The 20,494-nt window shown below is 52.3% G+C and overlaps 7 protein-coding genes across 7 annotated transcripts; 3 read left to right on the top strand and 4 right to left on the bottom strand.

Annotated features, from left to right (window-relative positions):
• Nucleotides 1–3,358: 3,358 nt before the first annotated feature.
• On the top strand, nt 3,359–4,296 carry J3458_007243 (uncharacterized protein; the record flags this gene model as incomplete). Its single annotated transcript, XM_066119281.1, has 3 exons — nt 3,359–3,582; nt 3,642–3,701; nt 3,810–4,296. The coding sequence occupies 3 exons, from the start codon at nt 3,359–3,361 to the stop codon at nt 4,294–4,296; spliced, it is 771 nt and encodes a 256-aa protein (XP_065975919.1).
• Nucleotides 4,297–6,571: 2,275 nt separating this feature from the next.
• DRS2 (aminophospholipid translocase) lies at nt 6,572–11,446 on the bottom strand. Its single transcript, XM_066119280.1, has 3 exons — nt 7,923–11,446; nt 7,185–7,852; nt 6,572–7,082 (listed from the first exon to the last, which is right to left on the bottom strand). The coding sequence occupies exons 1-3, from the start codon at nt 11,133–11,135 to the stop codon at nt 6,902–6,904; spliced, it is 4,062 nt and encodes a 1,353-aa protein (XP_065975918.1). The 5' UTR covers nt 11,136–11,446; the 3' UTR covers nt 6,572–6,901.
• A 1,456-nt stretch (nt 11,447–12,902) lies between these two features.
• On the top strand, nt 12,903–13,475 carry J3458_007241 (uncharacterized protein; the record flags this gene model as incomplete). The annotated part of the gene is made up of 4 exons (XM_007811872.1): nt 12,903–13,058; nt 13,128–13,177; nt 13,254–13,327; nt 13,390–13,475. 4 exons carry the CDS (start codon nt 12,903–12,905, stop codon nt 13,473–13,475), a joined length of 366 nt encoding a protein of 121 aa, XP_007810063.1.
• Nucleotides 13,476–13,817: 342 nt separating this feature from the next.
• J3458_007240 (uncharacterized protein) lies at nt 13,818–14,840 on the bottom strand (the record flags this gene model as incomplete). Its single annotated transcript, XM_007811873.2, has 1 exon — nt 13,818–14,840. One exon carries the CDS (start codon nt 14,838–14,840, stop codon nt 13,818–13,820), a length of 1,023 nt encoding a protein of 340 aa, XP_007810064.1.
• A 773-nt stretch (nt 14,841–15,613) lies between these two features.
• Nucleotides 15,614–16,962, bottom strand: J3458_007239 (uncharacterized protein). The gene is made up of 4 exons (XM_066119279.1): nt 16,812–16,962; nt 16,314–16,743; nt 16,168–16,236; nt 15,614–16,105 (listed from the first exon to the last, which is right to left on the bottom strand). The coding sequence occupies exons 1-4, from the start codon at nt 16,823–16,825 to the stop codon at nt 15,773–15,775; spliced, it is 846 nt and encodes a 281-aa protein (XP_065975917.1). The 5' UTR covers nt 16,826–16,962; the 3' UTR covers nt 15,614–15,772.
• A 170-nt stretch (nt 16,963–17,132) lies between these two features.
• ini1 (Pre-mRNA-splicing factor ini1) lies at nt 17,133–18,034 on the top strand. The gene is made up of 3 exons (XM_007811875.2): nt 17,133–17,315; nt 17,384–17,657; nt 17,734–18,034. The coding sequence occupies exons 1-3, from the start codon at nt 17,299–17,301 to the stop codon at nt 17,773–17,775; spliced, it is 333 nt and encodes a 110-aa protein (XP_007810066.1). The 5' UTR covers nt 17,133–17,298; the 3' UTR covers nt 17,776–18,034.
• J3458_007237 (uncharacterized protein) lies at nt 18,026–20,175 on the bottom strand. The gene is made up of 2 exons (XM_007811876.2): nt 19,215–20,175; nt 18,026–19,135 (listed from the first exon to the last, which is right to left on the bottom strand). Exons 1-2 carry the CDS (start codon nt 19,706–19,708, stop codon nt 18,247–18,249), a joined length of 1,383 nt encoding a protein of 460 aa, XP_007810067.2. The 5' UTR covers nt 19,709–20,175; the 3' UTR covers nt 18,026–18,246.
• Between the last annotated feature and the right edge of the window lie 319 nt (nt 20,176–20,494).

Genomic DNA, 20,494 nt, shown 5'->3' with positions numbered 1-20,494 from the left:
ATGCAGCTGATTAGTCGTGTCCATATTCATGTCCAGAGGTCGACTGGTCCAACGTCCGGGGTGCCGAGAGGCCTGTAGACGGACCACGAGGTGCTCTCGGCGCTAAATGGGGGACATTAGGATGCTAACACAGGGAGTCTAGCGCCCTGCGTGTGCACACAGATCCACCATGGTCTCTGAAGGCCCCCCTCAAGTGCGGTGCCCAGCGTCCGCCTGCAGGGCTGCACGACACCCCGCTGGAAATGGACCGTGGTTGATCGACGTGTAACGCCAGCGTTGGCCCAAGCCCATCGATGTCGACCAGACTCCATCTCTCCCACATTGTTGGGGTATGTGTGGTCTGAGCTCAGGCGATATGTATATTCGATAGTTACTGCCGGGCATGATTCGACCTGGCCTTCCAGATGTCGACTGGACCATGTTTGCTGTACGTACGCAGTATCACTGTATGTGTTAATGCCCCTCTAGCCGTCATATCAGAACAACGAATTGCACCCAACATTGCTTCAGGAAGAATCGGCTTGATTCACTATTTTGTGCAAGACAACTGGGGCTTCAAAATCTCAACACATGTTCATGCACAATGGCCGCTAAGCTGACAAGGGCAATCCACAGATGTACCTGTCCGGCCACCCCTAGTTGGATCCTCTGGCTCTGGCTGGCTGACGAAAATATGTCAAGTATCCTCAAGTACTCCGCACGACACGCAACGTTGAACGTGCCGGCCTGAATGGCGCTGACGAAGCATGAATTACATTCTGTCGACTATGCACACTGCATGTATTAGTAGAAAGGTATACTCCTTACTCTGTGTAGAGCAATGGAGGAAAAATTGGCCCAAGCCAAAGACCCACCGTCTGACAACATGGGCAATAATGGCGCTTGGCTGCCTTCAATGTTGGTCTCTTGCAAGCATCATGGGACTCGCATTTCGGCCAGGGTTGATCCATCTCTACCAGGCCTTGTTTTTTTTTTACCCTCCCCATCATCCGCCTCCCCCGTGCCTTTTTCCTGTCTTTTGGATGCACGCCCTCGGTTTCTTGTCTCCCCACCTGGCCGCCGGGGCCTCTCCACCCTATAGTTGGTGCCTGGCATTGGCATGGCATGGGTAAAGTAAGTGGGCAAGTTGTGCTGCCCTGGCGCTACAGTGGTGACGCTCATACTGCTGCTGGGCGGCGTCGGCGGCGTTTCAACAACACAATTTACCATCCGATGTCCTGGATTACGTGCTGTATGTATACTCAAGTAGGGAGGACGCCGCATCGAGTGTCGACTTCTTCTCGTTTGCCGTCGTCGATGCTAATCCAATCCCACCACCGAGTCGAGCAACTTTGTGCAACTACCGAGGTACCGTTCTTAGAAGGTATTGTAAAGTATCAATTGATTGTATAGCGCAATAGTGCAGTCTCCTGCCCTGTTCATGGTTACCTGGCATAGTCATGTACGTTTTTAGTTTGATGTACATGCAATACACTGCCCATGTGGGCAAGTACCAGTAGACATGACGGGTGTTTCATGACTTGGCGGTTCCTTCCCTTGTTGCATACCATCTTGTACATATTGAGCCGGGCTCCCGAACGCCGTCGAAGCATTTTAGACCTCAAGTGCTCTCTTTGGTTTTCTGCCAGCCAGACGGCTTCTGAAGTTGACGACGCCATATTACTTCGTCTCTTTTTTGCTAGCCCTTCTTCATTCTACAGAGTACCGAGTGCGCACTGTCCGATCCCTACGCCCGCCTCACTCGTCACTCGCTGACCATGGTCTCTGTCGTCCTCGCCGTCTAAGCCGAAAGACAAGCAAGTAAAACAGATCGCCCTTATCGTCCTCCCCGCATTGTCAGGCGCACGGGGATATTCTGTCTGTCTCACAGCCGCAAACTTGCATTGCAACTCGCTTTGCATAGCATACTTGCGCCATTCATTCAGCAAAAAGTTATCCATCCGTCTCTGCCCGTACTCAGTACATACTACTTATACACCGTATTGTGTACAAGAGGACAACTCGGTGTAACCCGCAGTTTTATCCGAAACCGTACAGGCAACTGCGCCACGCATTATTCGTTCCAACATTGACGAAACACGAGCCGATATTGACAAAACCTTCTCAAACCTGTCGCAATCGAATCGCCAAATCACATTCACAGCACGGACTCCGGCTGGTGTGTCGCATCCAGATTGGCCCCGTACTTTTACGTACCTGTTCCAATATCACCGAAACGTCGCTACCTCTGTTTTTGCTAGAGGCTCCATATATCTGCCCTTGTTCAAGCAAGGCCTCGCAAGTCCCACAATCCAAACTTATTCGATCGTTTGTGGCTCTGGTCCCCGTTCCTTATTAGTCCCGTCACCCTCTTGGCCCAAGACCCAGGACGCAAGTTGGCAGCAACGTTGGAACCTGGCCAGCCGCCTCTGCCCGCCGGTTGCGTCTCCGCTCTCGGCTTTTTGTGAGCAAAGCAGATCACGACACCGGACCACCGAGCACGCACAGCCCTGCCGGGTCCAAGCATAAACTCGAGGAAGAGTCACACGCCAGGAAGACCCTTTTTTTTAAAAACTGTTTATTTTCCTTTACTGTTTTCCTTCTCTTTTCTGCTGTTATCATATAAGTTATCACATCGACGAGTTTCTCTCGGGACTTCTTGGCTTCACCCTCCACACAAACACTATCGCTATCACCGATCCATTGCTTCGACCGAGTTGCTGATTTCTCGAGGTGCATTTCTCGACCTACTTCCTGGCCAGCACCCTCTCCAGCACACAGTAGTACCATTTGGGAAACCCATCGCCCACCGCCGGCGCACAAGCATCGCAATCACTTACACGTCGCGTTCGTTGGCGTTACCCAGCTCTGCATCACCTTATCTCGAGGGACGAATACCCCAGCCAAGTTTCATCTCACTCCTGTTTTATATCTCGCTATCGCAACCCTCTGTTCTAGCGTGATTTGTATCCCCGTTAGACGACTGCGCAGCTGACTGCCGGCTTCAATTCGGGTGCATTTCTCCTTATCATCTGCCACGATAGGAACAACCCGGCCAAACACCCCGCGCATTTACGGTGCTGGCGTCGGTCGCTGTCTGCATTCGGGAGCACAGTTCGCTGCACGCACACGTGGACGACTTACATTTTGCTCCCACGAGGTACTTTCGGTTCAATTGACAGATATCATCTCTTTGGGACGCAGTCATTCGTGATAACGATTTTTGACTCCACCATTTCCCGAAAAGGCGTTATCCCGCTTGTTATTGACGGCAGTGGGCGCCTCTGTGCAACCATCAATACGGCACCGGTGCCGCTTCCAGAGCCACCACATTGACCAATCAACTACACAACGAGACGGCTACGGCCCAATCTCGACCATGCATCACCACCGCAGAAAGTCTGGTCATGGCCAAAATACCTCTATGACTGACGTCCGAAAGTCTGTGACCGCTACTGATCCAACATCAAAACACAAGAGACCCGGCATGACGAGACGTCATACTCCTGTGAATGCCCAGAAATTAGGCCGAAGCCATCGTGAGCGAGAACGGGACTACCAAGACGCCTGGGAGGATGAACGTGAAAGCTTTCCACAATACTGGTAAGCCTCAAGAAGCATCTGGCTTGGATACCCAATGCTAATTCTTCTTGTGCGTATAGCATGACTTGTGAGCAGCAATTCGTACCTCACGACGAAAGACATCTCTATTGCTCGGAAACGTACGTATACAATCCACCTTTCTACTACCCAAACTACCGATTCAGCGGAATCAGCCACGCACGAATGTCATTTCGCCCAGGTTTGGTGCTAACATTGTCACACTCTAGCTGCCGACGTGTAGATCAGCAAAACTCGTCTTCACACTCGTCGCAGATACGTGCGTATTCTGTCAGCAGCAATCTCTCGTATTATTCCACAGGGAACCAGGAGCCAAGGGACATCATACCTCGGGCCTCACCATCTCGACCAAATTCGATGCAATTCAGCCAGTCGCCACCGGCATCACCAGGAACGATTCCAGCTTCTCATCACATCTCCGCTCTCTCTGCGCTGCGATCTCTCAACATTGGACCTCCTAGCCCTCCCTCTCCCACAGGGAGCAACGGCGGCAGTCTTTGGCCGTTTAGCCGAAGTGTTGCAACGAGCCCTGCAAGTTCGTATCGACGCCCTTCTGGCCCATATCTATCCTCAACATATGACACGGGTCACCACTATGGCCCCTGGTGCATACACGTACGACTCAGGCTCGCACGGCTTGGACAGGCCTCTTCCAACCAGGCATCCTGGAGCGTACTCTCGACCCAAGAGTATTGAATTGGTGACTCCGGTTCTGGGTCGGTAATGGCTCGTGCTTGAAGATCTTCACGGGTGTCACTGTCCCAGAATGGGTTTCAGCGCAGGACGACTTTGGCCAGCAGTTCTAGCTTGCAAGCGATTGTGGAGCTGTGAATGGGAGCTGCGCTGGCCTTGGCTGGGTGCGTGGCCACCAAGCTTGTGCAGCGACTTGGTCAATAAAATTGGCGGTCGCGACTTGCGGGGCTAGAGGGGTGAAGATCTCGGTACTCAGGGGCAAGGAAGGGATCTCCCACCACCAGCCAGTCCGCAAGGCTAGCACACAGCCATGTGACCAAAAGAGGCGCCCGCTTCTGGCGTCTAGCTTTCCCCCCTAGTTTGATTTTCGGCATGGATGATTTCCAGCGATCTAGCGACAATTTACTAGACTAGAATGCACAAGACGGATAACGACTCAATGCGTTGACGACAAGACGGAGGAAGAAGTTTTTCACCACGCTCTGCATAGAGTCAAACGTTGGGAGTCTCTTTCGTCTTGCTTTCATCGGTCCATGATTCCCTAGAGGAATGGGGCCTCGTTTTCCCATCTTAATCTGCCTCGTTTTCTTTGTACCCATCCCAGGAGCGCGTGTTGTGGCGCCTTTGACCAGCTGTCAACTGGGCTGTTTTGTTTACTCGGTATTGGAGCTTCATTTTGCGGGTGGGGGGTATCTCTGTTGTGTTTGTTACAATACAGTACTGTTTGACAGATTTTGGCTTGGTTTTGGCCAAAAAAAAAAAAAAGTTGCAGAGCAAATGATGATGACGAATTGTTTATGGGGATATTGTTCTTGGTATAATCACGCATCTATAGATAACCACCAAAAAAGGCATCGTGTGCATTTAGGGAGCATTTGAAGACTGGCGGGAGATGTTGTTACTGGAATGGGCCAGGTTCTTGGAGTCTATTGAAGAATGTATGTATTTTGATTGAATTGGACGGTGCGTTGGAGCTCATGAATACTAGTAGTTGTATATAATAGTGGCGGCCGGCGCGGACAAGGTCACCAACGCCTCGAGTAATGGACCCCCTTGCAACCCCAGGTTTCATTTATTTGGTTGTCTCTTTACCGTTTGAACTGTGGCAAGGTGCAAGGACGATGTTTGTGCCGACTCTTTGTCCTGGTTCCTGGGGATTCCGGTTGTGTTCAGAAAGCTCAGGCGCGGAAAGGCGTCTGTTTCATGGTAGTCTTCCTGGATTGGGGCTTTGACAATTAGACTGGTAGCACATGGGACGAAAAGCGAGCTGGTAGCCAAGTGGACACAGCATGCAACAGCACAAACTACCAAGCAAACACGGAGGTGGATTAAAAGTTGCCCAGTGGGTGCCTCTGGTATCCTCGAGAACCCCTAGTCCGATATAAAAGAGGAGAGAAAAGAAAAGAAGGGGGGGGGAAACCGTCACAACAAACGCTGGCTCGTTCCGACGGGCCCTCCGAGCCGGACCGGATCAACACCCCTGCTTTCCCCTGTCCGTACGGAGTTTAACCCCGTCCAATAAAAAAATTGGGTAAAATAACAAAAGCGGGAGAAGAATCCGGGGGTGGTTCCTCGGCAATTCCCCGCAACACGTACTAGTTGTGTCTGGTACAAGTTACAACCTCGTCCTCGGTAGTAAAGGACGCGGGGGAGGGCAAAGCGTCCAGCATTCAACAGCGATGCCGAAGAGCCCCATCGGCGGGGACCTGTTGTTTGCTTCTCGCCGGGTTTTTGCCGCAAATACGGAGTACACGCCGTGCTTATCAGATACAGCACCCAGGTAGCCAAGTTGGATAGCCTGCTGCGTAGGAGGCGCTGTATCATGGTGCGTTATCGGAAAGTCAGCAGCTGGTCCATAGGCTTATCAGTCCTCGGTACTGATAAGCCTTTTTTTGGTCCTGGTGGCGTTCCTGGGTGTCTGAACTACGGGGTATGCGCCCTCTCTTTTTGGCTATCCGGGCAGGCGGCGGGCTGTAGGGGCTGGGGGGTAAAACGCGGCACTGGCCCTGGGGTCGTGCTGGGCTCGTGATAAGGGCCGGGGACACCGTTTTGGTTTGGTGGTTTGTGTGCATGGACGGACTGGCTCATGGCCCGCGATGCCGTTTAAAAACACCAGGTGTGCGGCGAATATCGTGAGTGCCGCTGGTTGCCGTTGCATCTAGGGCTATCCGCAGCATGTGATTGGAGATATGCCATGTCGGTATGCTCGTGTACCTTGATTGTCAATCATATGAATGTTGGTAGACGTACTGTTCCAAGCCACGGGCAGGTCGATTCGGCAGAGATAAATATATATATTCTTGCACCATTCATTAGTCGAAAAGTGTCATTGGTAGATGATTCTACTTTCATGCCAGCCCCATTCCATGCCATGCATATGAATCGACAAAGGTTATGATAAAATACATCCAGCCCATCTAAATGCCACGCTTCCCAAATATCAGACATTTCCTTTTTTTTTCTGACTCGCACCGTTCATCATGGGGCCCTAGAAGATGAAACGAAAAAGAATAGTAACTCTCGGTTTAGAAAAGAAAAAGAAGAAGAAAAAATACATCGTCCCATAGCAAGTAGCATCACCACTCTTGTTTGAGTGCGTGGGTGCGTGTTATCGAGCTGGTGTTCTTGAGCTCGCCATCTCTCCGTAACGACCTCGGTGTTTCGTCGTGTCGTATGCTTGCAGCACACGTGTCTGGCTTTCGTCGGCCTGCGAAAAAGCATAGCCACGCTGCTTTCGCATTCGCTGCACTTGTCGGACTTTCCGGATTGCTTTCTGGAATTGCTCCATTCTGAAGGACATGTCAGTGTGCTGTGTGCTGTACTTCACGATTGCGAACTGGGAGTCCATCTCTCTCTGGGAGGCTTTTTTGGCAAAGTAACTGATTACATACCTTGGTCGATAATCCTGAATGTTATACTTTTGAAGCTCTTGGGCGTGGTGATATGGCTTTGACATGTACATGCGTTTGGCGTACTTCCATACGAAATCACGTAGCAGGCACATAAAAGCCAAGACGACAGTCTGAAGCCAGAAGACTGGACTGGTGTACAACCGTGGAACCACGCCATGGTACTCCATAGAGAAATTAACCTTGGGCGCCACCGTACCGTAGGCAGCAATGAAAATATACCAAATGGCCATACTGCCGGGAATGGCCAGCACGTGGTATTTGGTCCAGTTGCTCGTAACAAGGGCCGCTTTACCCAGGACCGTCAATAGGACTGCACCGTACAGAGCGGTTCCCCAGACCCAGTGGCCTGCAATCTTGCCGTCTCCTTGGATGAGATCTCCGTACCAGAAGAGTTCTGCAAAGACATAGAGGATAATGGAGTGATAGAAAGCGTTGGCAATCCACTGAGCAAACGTCTTTAGCTTGAAAGAGGAATTGCTCTGGCCCATGCCGTATAGCGGAGGGTATCTATCAAGCAGACGTGCCGAGACGTATTGATCGAGAATGCCAAGGACAAGGGGTGGAAGAACAGTGTAGAAGACGTTGTAGAACGATAGCGTCCATGACTCGTAAATGACCTGTCCAGAGAACACATTTTGAAATGTAAACTAGAGAGAAAAAAAAGGTCATGGTTAGCAAGCCTTGTCTCATTTCCCGCCTCCTCGGGGCTACGCTTACCCAAAATTGTGTGAGATATAAAGTGATATTCTTGTAAAATGAAAACAAAATCGTCTTGCTCACACGCTGGTAGCTCCACGCGCCGTGAACAAGCAACAGCTTGCGGAGATATCTGAACTGGGCAATGGCAACATCTGCACTCCGTGCAGCCTGCAAACCTTCCATGCCACTGATACCAATACCAATATGGGCAGCCTGAATCATAGAAACATCGTTGGCTCCATCGCCAATGGCGAGGAGGATAGAGTTTTTCTGATACTTCTTGACCAATTTGACCACAAGAGCCTTTTGCAGCGGCGACACGCGGCAGCAGACAACTGCCTTGCACATGATGGCAAGATCCAAGAATAGCTTCTCAAGGTCCTGCTCCAGCGCATATGTCAACGACTTGCCATCTATAACCAATGCCAGTGTCTCCGACTCTATGGTACCATCTCCCTGGGTTCTGATCGCATCCAGCTTCTTCTGAATGTTGTCTCGCGTTGCTGCGGCAGTTTCTTCATTCACAATCAAAAGCATCATATCCTCGCTAAGAAGCTTGCAACTCATGCCAATATTGATTGCGGTCTCCTGCCGATCTCCAGTGAGAACCCAGACCTTGATGTTGGCCTCCTGCAAGGTATGAATCGTTTCAGGAACTCCGTCTTGCAGGCGATCCTCGATAGCAGTGGCACCGAGCAAGAAAAAGTCGTGCTCAATAATCTCTGCAGCCTTGTCTAGCTCCTCAGCACGTGTTCCCCCCACAGTTGTTGAGGCAGCATCGAATATTTGTTGCCATTCGGCAAATTCCGGCTCAGGGACCTCGCGCATAGCTAAACAAAGCGTTCGGAGACCTTCTGACGCGTATTCTTCTAGGTGCGCGAGAGTCGCTTCAACATGAGGGTTCTGGTCGTTGAGACGTTCCAAAATGACTGTATCCGCCCCTTTGCAGTAGATTCGGACCTTGCCATCTGGGCAACGGTAAATAGTCGACATTCTTTTGCGTGTCGAGTTAAACTCGCAAACTGCCAAAAGCTCATATTCCATCTCCTGGCCACCAGCTTCGATAATGACTGACCTCGGCTTTCTTGCTGTGAAACGATAACCAAGATCAACAGCTCCCTGCACTAGGGCGCCTTCATCAGGAGATGCAGCCTGGTATTTTATGTGGTCCTTCTCGTCCATTTCGGGAATCACAGTGTGGCAGGTTGCAAGCAGGGTGAGGAAGTGGTCAATGGCCATTGCGGTGTCGTGGCCATTTTTCAAGTTGGATCGTAGCCTTTCAAAGTTGTGAATGCCCGTATCATCATCGGGTCCAGTTGCGCGGCGGTCCTCGGGGACTTTATCGGCGTACTGGAGACCGGCTATTGTGCACTGCTTAAACTCCATCTGGTTACACGTAAGAGTACCCGTCTTGTCGGAGAACACAAACTCGACCATGCCCAGTTCTTCAACCAAACTGGATGTCCGACATGTCGCTGGGGTATCAGCCTTGTCGTAATACATATCGAGATCGTCGTTAATGAGTATGCCGTGCCAGTATTTGACAAGTTCCACAGTGACGAAAAGAGAAATAGGAACCAGCGACGAGAACAATACCCAGTACGTAACCATGTCCCTGGCAAAGGTCTTTACCACCGTGCCAGCGTTGTCAATCTTGTCCAGATAAAGATAACCAAGTGAATCGCCGTTGACGCCACGCATAATAAGGTCTCCAACGGTGCAAACCACACTGAGCGCTAAAAGCATGCCGATGAGTACCAAGACCAGCCAGTTGAGCTTCTTTTCAACCTTGGTTCGTTTGATGGGAGTGGCCGTCGCATTTCGCATGAGCTTTGTCTCGTGACCGGTAAAGACAACAACACCGTGGATCCAGGGGGTATTTCGGAGTGTGGCACCTCGAAGGAGGAGTTGTTCGGGATTCAACGCCAATTCCTTCTCACCAGGGCCAGTTTGCATCGTCAACGTTGCTTCATAAGTGTACAAGCTGCTGTTTGGTTGTTCCGACTTGATTCGCCCACCAAGTCTGCTCAATTCACTGGACGAGACCATGGATGAAGTCTCGGGCAATGCTTGTTTGATCTTCAGGTTCGTCTCGCCGTCCAAATTTGCTGTTTCGATATAACAGAGACCTTCAGGCTCAGAACTAGCCAAGAGAACCAAATCGGCAGGGAATGGCTCTTCCGACTCCACACGCACAATGTCACCAACCGCTACGTTGATCCAGTTCGTTTCTGTAAAGCTAGATCCGCGCAAGACTCTTGCTTTGGACGTATTCAACGCATTATCAGCTTGTTTTCTGCGGTAATCTTCCACCAATTCTTTACCGGCAGAAATCAAAAGCACGATGAGAAGGGGAGCAATAGTCGTGTATCGATTGGTCGGTGAGAGACCAGGGATTTGTTGCAAGCCGGCTGTGAACAAGAAAAAGACGTTGGCAAACTTCGAAAACTGTTCCAGGAGGAATTTTGGAAGAAAAGTGGCAACATTGTACTTGGCAGTCGAGATGTGATTGTCGACGTACTTGTTCGCGGAATTAGCGGGCGGGTTGTTGAGGTGGATGATGCGAGGGCCGAGAGTAGATGGATCTGGCTTGCTGCGGCCAAAACCAAACTTGAAATTGCCCATATCAAACGCTTTGCTCCTCTGATCTGGTGGCGAGCCGCCAGAAGAAGCACCACGTTCGTGGCCGCCTTCTGTTAGTGGCAAGTCCATCTCCGAATATCCCTGGCCCATGCCGAGTTTATTCTTGACTCGGCCGAAAAACCCGCCTCCCAAGCTCAACACGCTGTTTCGATTTCTGGCATTACTCCTGGCTGCTGTCGACCGGGCGTTGGTGGGGATTGGACCCCCATGTTGGTAGTATGAATCGCCGTCGATGGGATAGTCTTCGAAATCGTCGGCATATCGCTGGTAGTTGCCCAGCTCCGAGGTCTGGCTGTATTGCCTATTCATGTAGGGGGAAGTACTGGCCTGGCCTGAGGGGCCCATACCACGGGCGCCAGAGCGAGTTGCGGACGATGTGGATGCGCCAACGAAGTCGTCGTAGGATACTGAAGGTCTGCTTTGGGGCTCTTCTTGGTCGTGGGAGTAGCGTCGCATCAAGTCGTCGTCGTTCAAGGCCGATCTCTGGCCACCGCCGTATAGCGGCTGGTCATTGTCCAGATCCAGCAGCAGGTCGTCGCGGTTCCCCGAGGATCCGCCATGGCGACCTTCTGTCGGTCTTCCAGCCATGCTGGACGGTGAGCAATGCTCAAGCAGTCAGGCGGGGGTCGGTAGTGTCGCGCATGCGGATGGGGGTATCGTGTCCGAGCACACAGGAGACAGGCGAGGGGATGGTCGTTTCCCACAGGCGGTGATGGGATCGCAGGCCAGATGGGATAGGCAGCTGGAGGAAAGAAAGGGAGTCGATTCGAGGTAATGAAGGATTAGGATTAGGGCGCGGATGCGGATGCGGATGCGGATGAGAGGCCAAAGCCAGCGAGGAAGATTGGAGGTTGGAGGCTGAATGCTTGGAGAAGGAGCAGTAAAACACTATACACTAGTTACTAGTACGTGTAAGGAGTAGAGCCAGGTTCGAGGACAGCAGGATTGAGTATCCATGGTACGGAGCCACGGGTGTGGGTGCTTGACCGGGTCAAGGTACTGATGAATACGTACCACTACTGGGGCTTGGAGGCGCCTGCCCAGCCAACGGTAGCCAACTGGTACTCCGTACAGGGTGCAGACAAGGGAACCGAAGCCACCAGGCTCGTTCTAGCAAAGGCGGTTTGAGCCTTTGAGCACCCAGCTGCCCGCGTGCAGAATGCGTCTGCGCTGCACAGCCACCACCTTGCTGTCGCCATCCGTCTCGAAGAAGAGCACTTGAGATGCTGCGGCCAGTGGCCACGGGTGAAGTTGGGCGCAGACGTGGGTGTATTCGTGTCCCGTGTGCTGCGGAATGGGTCCTAACTAAAGGGGAGCACAGCCAGACCACTTCGTTATCTGTCAACGGGTGGCTTTGTTGTTCACGGTCATGCCAGCGCAGAATCATTGAGTTTAGCGCCGAGGACTAAAGGCTTACTGTTCACTCTTACTCTTGACGGTTATGTACCGAGGACTTTGTTTCTGATGTCGAGCTGGTGACTGGTCTGGCGCATGTGCAGCCTTGTCTGCCCAGTTGACATCAGTCCCACAGCCTGCCACCTGTGTCCATGTCTCTCTGGCGGGTGCACCAGTTGTCAAACCCCTATTTGTATTATTCTTAGGTACGGAGTACTGGCCGGCAACTAACTACCTACCTAGGTAGTACTAGCACTTGAAGCCGTCACCCGGCAGCGTGTGGAGACAGCACTTGAGTGAGAGAGAGCATTGGAACGCCGATTGGACCCTTGGATGGCTTGCCAACGGGGCAACTGGTGGGCGAGACCTTATTACCATGGGGAACTGCTCACATGCAAGCTTATTCGCACTCACCACCAGCCAACCCAGCTGCATCCTCACGACCACGTGTGACGACATCTCAACGTCCACCGTGCAGTCATCTTTTTTTCAGCCACAGGCAGCGGCACCAAGTCCAGCATTCAATCAGTTGATAGCCATGCGTATCAAACGGCAGATGCTTTGAGAGCACCTAGACGAGACACCGCCTGCACCGCATAACTGCAGCATTCAAGACAAACTTGGTTGCTTTGCGCTTGTATCCGAAGACAGTTACCTCAAGGCTTGTAAACCAGGAAAGCACCTGTCACCTATCCACGGAACAGAACCCGTCAGCCGACGTGAATTAAAACTTCAAAGTGTGGCAAACGGCGCCTCAAGCACTTCGCAAACCACCAGCCAGAGCCTCGCCCTGAACCATTCCGCGTTTCATCGCCATCAACGCATTGTTCCCTGCCCGGCATCTCCGCCAGGTACCATCATCGTCCGACCAACTATCCGTTTTCTTTGCCGCCATCAGCGCTTTATCCCTGCCAAAGAGCAGAACAGATAAAGGGCTTTCCAACAGCGCCGTCGCCCACCATGGTCTGTACTAAGTGCCAAAAACTGTCCAAAACGACGCTAGCCACTCCCGATGTCAAAAAGAAGAGTGAAATGTACTATGGCTCCCCTGCAGCATCGTCCTCGAAACCATCAGGGTCAAAATCGACTACTCTGGGACAAAGCGGCGTCGTAAAGGTTATTTCATCATTCTACTAATCAATGCTTTGCTTTGTCACGGCGACATGGGGCTGACCGTTTTGATAGAGCAAACTTTTGTCAAAATCTGCCAAAAATCCCTATGCGCAGTACTCAAGGTATGTACCGAGGGATGTATGCATCTCCAGCTGGGTCTTTGTCCGTACCATTGTAGTGCTGACTGGTTGTTTGTAGCTCGTGCACAAAGTGCAAGGCAAAGGTGTCACAGGGCCACAGCTTATGCCAAACATGCGCATATAAGAATGACTGTACGTGCTCAATGTGTTCTTCCTTCTCATCGGCGTGCGTGATGCGGCTAACTTTTTGACAGCCTGTGCTATGTGTGGGAAACCAAATAAGAAAAAGAAGGCTGATGCCGCCCCAACGGTCACGGGCCAGAAGTTCACCTTGAAGTGAGCCTTCTGGAATGATGCCCAAGTCTCCATTTCAGCATCAATCTCACGCCAGACGTCGGCCGGCAACATGGTATACAAGCAAGAGCGAGCGATCAGGAGCTGTATCAGTGGCTTGCAAAGCGTGCCGGACCAGCGCCAGTCATAAAAGATCAAACCGACGGGTATGCCATTTTATACCTTCCAGAGTACCAATTGCCTACAATCGACATGGCACACAAGACTGTATGATATAAAATACGCCATCAATACAAGGTCCCCTAGATCCACTACACTGATACGCGCAATTTCACATTCAAAAACGTTTTTTCACAAACTATTCGGTCGTCATCGCACAACACACCGCCTACAAAGAAGCCTTCACTGTCCCGTCCAAAACCTTGCTCAACCACGCTCCAATTAAGCTGTTCACCTCATCCCCCGTCTCTGTCAGGGCCCAATGTGAAGCCTCGACCTCTCCCCTTGTCAAATGCTTGAACCACCTACCCATACGGGCTGACATTGTGGGCGGCAACGCAGCATCTTCCGTCGCACTAATAAACAAGGCCGGCGTATCAATCTGCTTGAAGTCCTTGGTCAAAGCCAGTTCCTCCTCATAGTTAATCTTCCTCATCCTATACCAATTCAAGGGGCCCCTCATCGGCGGCGCACTCTGCAGCATGTACCGAGCAACATAATGATCCAGCTCCTGCTTGGAAACGAGCGGCGAGGGCCCCAAGCCAGGCAGGTTATCAAAGAGCACCCCCTCGCTCGTAGAGAAGCCCGCCTTTCCGTCCTCCCCCCGGCCGCCAAACATGCAGTTTAGGAACTGCCGCACCTTCTCCTCGCTCTGGATCTCTCTCTCGACATCCGGCCCCGCAAACTGCAGCTGGTACTTCAAGGTGGTCAGTCGGCCGGCGGCAACGTGGTCCTCCAGCGGGACCCAGACGGCATGCGGCGGTGCAAAGGGCGTACACACGCTGAAGACGGCCTTGATGAGCTCCGGGTGCCAGAGGATGGTTCGCCAGACGAGAGCACCGCCCCAGTCATGCCCGCCGAGTATGATTTGGCCGTCTTTGCCGACGAACTTGGTAGCCAGTTCCCTGATGTCTGCCGAGATGCTCTTGTGCGAGAACTGGGCAAGGTCATCTGGTCGCGAAGTCCCCGCGTACCCGAGCATGTTGGGGGCCACGACACGCAGGCCGAGGGACACCAGGTACGGTATCTGGTTGCGCCAGCCGAAATTCATGTCCGGGAAGCCATGGATGAGGAAGACGGTTGCGACGGGGGTCGACGCCGGCTCCCCGAGGATGTAGTTGTACTGCTTGCCACGGACGGAGGCGGTCTCCTCGCGGACCCGTGGGTCGTTGGGGACTAGTTTAGATGCCATGGTGTTGGTTTTGGAGCGCGGTGGGCGTAGTGGGCGTGGCATGGCCGGTGTATATGGGCAGACGGGATTATATAGCCGAGGGCGGTGTCAGTTGGCGGAACCGCACTTCATACAAAAGATGGGCGTGTTGTTCTCGTAAGACCGACGCAAGCTCACGCCCGTACTTGGCTGTTGTCCTTGAGCACGGAGTAAGCTTGCCCATCAAACCACGATTTTACCCCACGGGGCCCCCCTCCCCCGCATCGCAGTATCACGGCTGCTGACAAGAGAAACGGGCCAATTAGTCCCTATTGTTTCTCGTGGAGCTATTGTCCGGTCAAAAATGGAAATGATCCCTCATCAATGCCTGGTATTTCTCAGGGATCGGGGATAGGGTGAATCCCGAACACCGCCTACAGCTCGGGCTGAGGTGGGGACAGCCGAGGTTTGCTGTATTTGGGGGTAGCACCAGCGCCATGGATCCGTTTTAGCTTGATCCGAGTCCAACGTGTCTACAGATGTGGGGATACTCGTAGGGCTTTCAATCTTGGGTGTTTTTTGTTTTCTTTTTTCCCTTTTTTTTTAAAATTTCTTTTTTTTTTTTGTCTAGGTTGGGTGTCTGGCGCCGAAGCGCCAAACCGAGATGTGTCCTTGGGAAGGGGGGAACATTGAAGGACGACGAGCTGGACGGCCTCGATAGATAGTAATGTGTGATTTTGCCAAAGAGACGCACACTACTACTTGGTCCTCTGTGCCTGGATATCCGTCAATGAAGACGAGCGTGCAAGCTGTATATGATGGACCTATTAACCCTGATTCTGAATAAACTAGCCATTCCAGACCCATAACACCGCCGTAACACTTTACAGACAAACGCCTAGCCGAAGTGGTCCTCAAGCAATGCCGTATAATACAACTGTGACGTTCAGAAACGTATGCCCTGTTCAAGCTCCCTAATAAATAACTGTGTCCTCGTCAGCCTCCACCACCACATCCCCCGACTCATCGTGTGGATCATGATGATGCACCGACTTGTCTTCATCCTTCTTATCCGGCTCCTGTTCGCGCCGCTCCTCGCCGTGCTTCCCTACACCCGCGGTTTCCAATCTTCCGATCCCATCTTTTCCCTTGTCAGATGATGGTCGTGGCGGCTGATACCGACTCAAGTGGCGCTCCTTTTTCGACTTGAACTCGGCTTCCTCCTTGGCTATAGTGGCCTTTGCAGAGCGAACTTGGTCGTCAATGACGTCTTCCTGGTCTGCCGTTGTTTTCCACGGCAGATAATACTATCTTGAGCGTTAGCTTTCCTCCCCACATATTAGTGCAGGATACACGGTGCCAGACTCACAATAGAAGGCTGCGACTTTGTCTTTAGAAATTCCGCGAGAGCTAGCAACTTGGAGTGCTTGTTCCGCATCTACCACCCATTAGCATTCATCTTCTTCACCCCCCCCCCCCCCGGGGGCAAAGTAAGCCACCATTGTCAACACTTACCACCTCCTCCTCGAAATCAATCTGTTCCACGATCCTAGTCTCCTTTATCCTTGCCACCTTGTCCGCACGTTTCTTGTCGTCCTCGTCTCTCTGCTTCTGCATGCGTTCCTGCTGTCTCCGTTCGATCTCTTGCCGTCGTTTGTGCTGCGAGTTGGTGCTCGTCTGGCTGAGTGTGCTCAGGAGACCGCCGAATAACCGCTTCCCGCGCTTCTTTTCCTCCTGTGTGGCGGATGCCCTTCGGTCTTGGGCCGTCGATTGGATAGACGTTCTGCGACGTGGCGGCGAGCGGTCGTCGTCTTGTCGCTGGCGCTTGGTGTAGGACGAGTCATCGTCGTCAGCAAGTGATGCTTTTCTTTTCAGGGGTGCTTCTTCACGCCGGGACTTTTCTTGCTCTTCCAGCTTTGGCGATCCGCCCACGGCTGGGGGGATGCTAATTTCAACAGATCAGACTCTGACAATGCAGTAGCGGATATGGAGGGAACAAAGGCTGCACCATACGTCTCCGTGGCCATGATGGGCCGGGTTGCTGGGCTTATCGCATGTATCCAAATTTGAAACGTCAATGGACGGCGTCCATCTATCCCCTGCAATCAGCTCCCCGTGCTGTGCAATATACCGCGATGCTGGGATTTCAAAACTTTTCGTCGGCTGTGTGGAAAAATCAATAATCGTCGAAGCAAGCTTCCCGTGTCACAAAATCCTCGTTCGTCGAGTTGCGCAGAGTGGGGCCCCAGCCAGTTGACAGCTGGCTCCCTGGAATCATCGCACAGCGCAAATGACCTGATTGGCCGACTGTGCCCGGCCGAGGTTTTGCTCATCAACCTCCAGCATCGACCGCCACGCAAGGCTGAGAAATCCAAAAAGTTTCTACTAAACTCCGGCGGCGAAAAAAAAAAAAGAGAAAAAATCCTCCTGGACCTCTATTTCGTTCTTTGGCAACAGCATCTAATTCTTTGTCTTATCATCGCGCCCGTCGACCGCCATCATGTCTCGCCATCATCCGTAAGTCTCCATCCCCATGCCGAGCTTCACCAATGCTCCAAGCAGCGAGCTAACAATCATCCCCGCAGCGATCTCGTCATGTGCCGCAAACAGTCCGGCATCGCCATCGGCCGCCTCTGCGATAAGTGCGACGGGAAATGCCCCGTCTGCGACTCCTACGTGCGTCCTACCACGCTCGTGCGCATCTGTGACGAATGCAGTTTTGGCAACTACCAGAACAAGTGTGTCGTGTGCGGCGGCGAGGGCATCTCGGACGCGTTTTACTGCTTCGAGTGTACGCGGCTGGAGAAGGATCGTGACGGCTGTCCGAAGATTATAAACCTAGGTAGTTCGAGGACAGATGTAAGTTTTTTTCCCCCTCCCTTTCGCGCGCTGGCTAAAAGTTGGACGAGTTCAATACTAATACGTGTATGTACAGCTATTCTATCAAAAGAAAACGAATCGGTCGGCGAATTACTAGCCTTGGAGTGGCCCGGGTCTGGGCAGTAGGGTTTTTTGTGTCTGGGAATCATGCTGGAATATACTTAGTAATGTTCGACATGTTAGATTTTTCCGGCGTTTTGGAGTATAGAGGCGTGAATGCCAAAGTTCTGGCAAATTTGTATCTGTTTAGGGCCAAAAGAAGTCGCAATACTCCCTACTTTCAATGACGACGTTACCAACTTGAAGGCTGTTCACATACTAGTAAAAGGAGAGATATTTATAAGCCACGACATGTTACAGTATTTGAAAATGTATATTCAAGTGAGATGCAGAATACTTGGAGCACGCCGCAGCTGTAATCTACAGGACAACTTGCGTTGTTGCCTCGGCATCAGCCTAGCCAAGTCATACCCCAACGATAATATACCCACGTACTTGATACAAAAGAAAGTCCCGTTCCGTTCATAACTCCTCATGATGCGATAGTTCATATAATACAAGAGTCGGTCTAAATATAGCTGACCTTAGTACCCATACCGGCCGTGGCCCTGACTTTGTTCCACGAAGCGGCCAAGACTCTCTGGATTCGTTGTCTGATACCCTTGTGCCCAAGCATGATCAAGAATCCAACAACAAAGGCTAAAAATCTCATCAGTAAAGCCGGGTTGCTGTTTAAAGACCTTGCCAGCTCCTCAACCACCGATCGTAACCTGGTCACGACCATAGTGGCTCGCGCAGTAAATGTCGCAGGTGCGACAGCCTTGCCATTCTGTCTTGATGAGATAGAAGGCTTATTCGGCCGGTGTTGTGGTCTACTTGCGCGAGATTGGCGAGACCTGTTGCCGCTTGTTGACGAACTAGGCGATTGTTCAACGCCATAGTCAACTTCACTAGCTTCTCGTCTTGCTCGCTCCTCCTCAAGTCTCTTTCGTTCCCTGGCTTCAATTTCCGCACGTTGCCGCTTGGCATCCTCGACTTCTCGGCGAAGCTGCTCTTCTTGCCTTTGGTGCTCTTCTCGTTCCAAGCGCTCTTGCTCTTGCTGCTCTTCTTGCAAACTCTGAAGCGCCTGGAGGAATGCCTCCCTTCGCTCATCATCCAAAACGGAGCTCACACTGATAAACTCACGCGCATAGTCCCATTCATTATTCCGCAGCAAGACGTGCAGAGTATACAGCTCAAGAATTTTGACTCGAGCATTGAGATCACGTGGAGTGTTCGCACCACTGGTGCCTGGAGCCGGTGACCGGTATCGAGAGCCCATACGCGACCCCGGTGCAGGCGAGCCGTTGAGCTTGCTCGCCAGATTGAGATTTGGCGTGGTTGTGGTGGCCAGATAGGTCTCCAGCCGACGCTGGTTCAATATCTGATCGCGAGCATGCGCGAGTAGAATAGTTGCCCTGTATGGAAACTGGTTAGTCGTAAATTGTAGCCAAGCTTAAGAGAAAAGACGGGTAAAGGGGGGCAGGAATTCCCTACAGGTTGATGACAACGTCCGAATCAACGTCACCCTCAACACCATGGTAGCCGTTTTGAACAACCTCCTCCCAGACTTGTCCGTCACGGACCTTTGAGCACAGCGCCCTCCATTCCTGGTGACCAAAAGCATCCTTTCCCTCTTCGGGGTCCATTTCCAAAATGGCATTGAGAATAGTCAAATACAAGCTCCACACCTTGATCCTCGTTGTTCTCGAAGCACCAGCCACAGGCGCAGGCTCGCCATCGTCAGCTGAACCAGGCGGGGTGATGAGCGGTGTTAGAGTGGTGAGGGCCTCGGGCAGACGACGCGTCAGAAACAAGGTTGAGGCTTGGCGATATGTCTTGGAAATCCGAGACGTATGCCTCGACGCGATAGTGGAGGACTGCAGTGAGGAAATTGACGACGAAAGAAGGTTGCGGCCAAATGCATCCGAAGCAGAGGCGGTCATGGCGGGACTGCCGGCAGCGAAGGACGATCCATTGACTGATGACATGGCAGGCAACCAAGGATTTGGGCAAGAGGGTTACCAAGTCGGCATGGGCGACGGCGGATAGGGTCCGGAAGACGTCTACCGTTGTGTTTTGGGCTTTCCTTGAAACCAACACGATCGATGGATTGGGGATGGAAGAAGGGAGGAGATGCGACTCCCAGACCCTCGTATTCGCAAAACCCGTGCAAGCCTAATGGAGGAGGTGGGAAGCCGACGGCGAAGCTGGTCAAGTCAAGGCGCAGATGTTATGATGATTTCGAAGACGATGCTATGTCGTGCAGCACCACCACAAGGGACGCACGAGTGGGAGAAGAGTGGAATCGGAAACGGCGTGCCAGAGCCAAATCAAATGGCGGACCGCGACATGACATGTGGTCCGGCGCCGTCGTCGAACATGCCAGTCGGACAGTCGGGGAGGCAGTCGAGAGAGATCAAAAGTGGGTTTTTCGGTCGTCGTCGTGTAGAGAGTGGATGGCGTCGTTGAGCCGAGGCTTCCTGGACAAAACAGTCAAGTGTGAAATCGTTCCTTGGGCCAGCTGCAGGACGTCTCCAGAGCGACTCTTGGGCAGCCAACCAATGACGGCTCGCCGCTGGTGCCGAACTACAGGCGATTCGTTCATCTCGTTGACCTCGGCGACGGGTGTCCCGTGGTGCCTTGTTTAGGCTCGCTAGAGGGGTACCTCGCCTGACATTGATCGCCGCACCTATCGCAGCGTACCTGCGCACCCTCCGCTATCCATCACGAGCTCCTCCATACCTGGTCAATGCCACCTTCCGGGGGCCTCCGCC

Source organism: Metarhizium acridum, assembly GCF_019434415.1.
Source record: "Metarhizium acridum strain ARSEF 324 chromosome Unknown scaffold_72, whole genome shotgun sequence".
NCBI lineage: Eukaryota > Fungi > Ascomycota > Sordariomycetes > Hypocreales > Clavicipitaceae > Metarhizium > Metarhizium acridum.
Note: the sequence above shows the minus strand (reverse complement) of the source record. Positions and strands in the feature narration are given on the sequence as shown.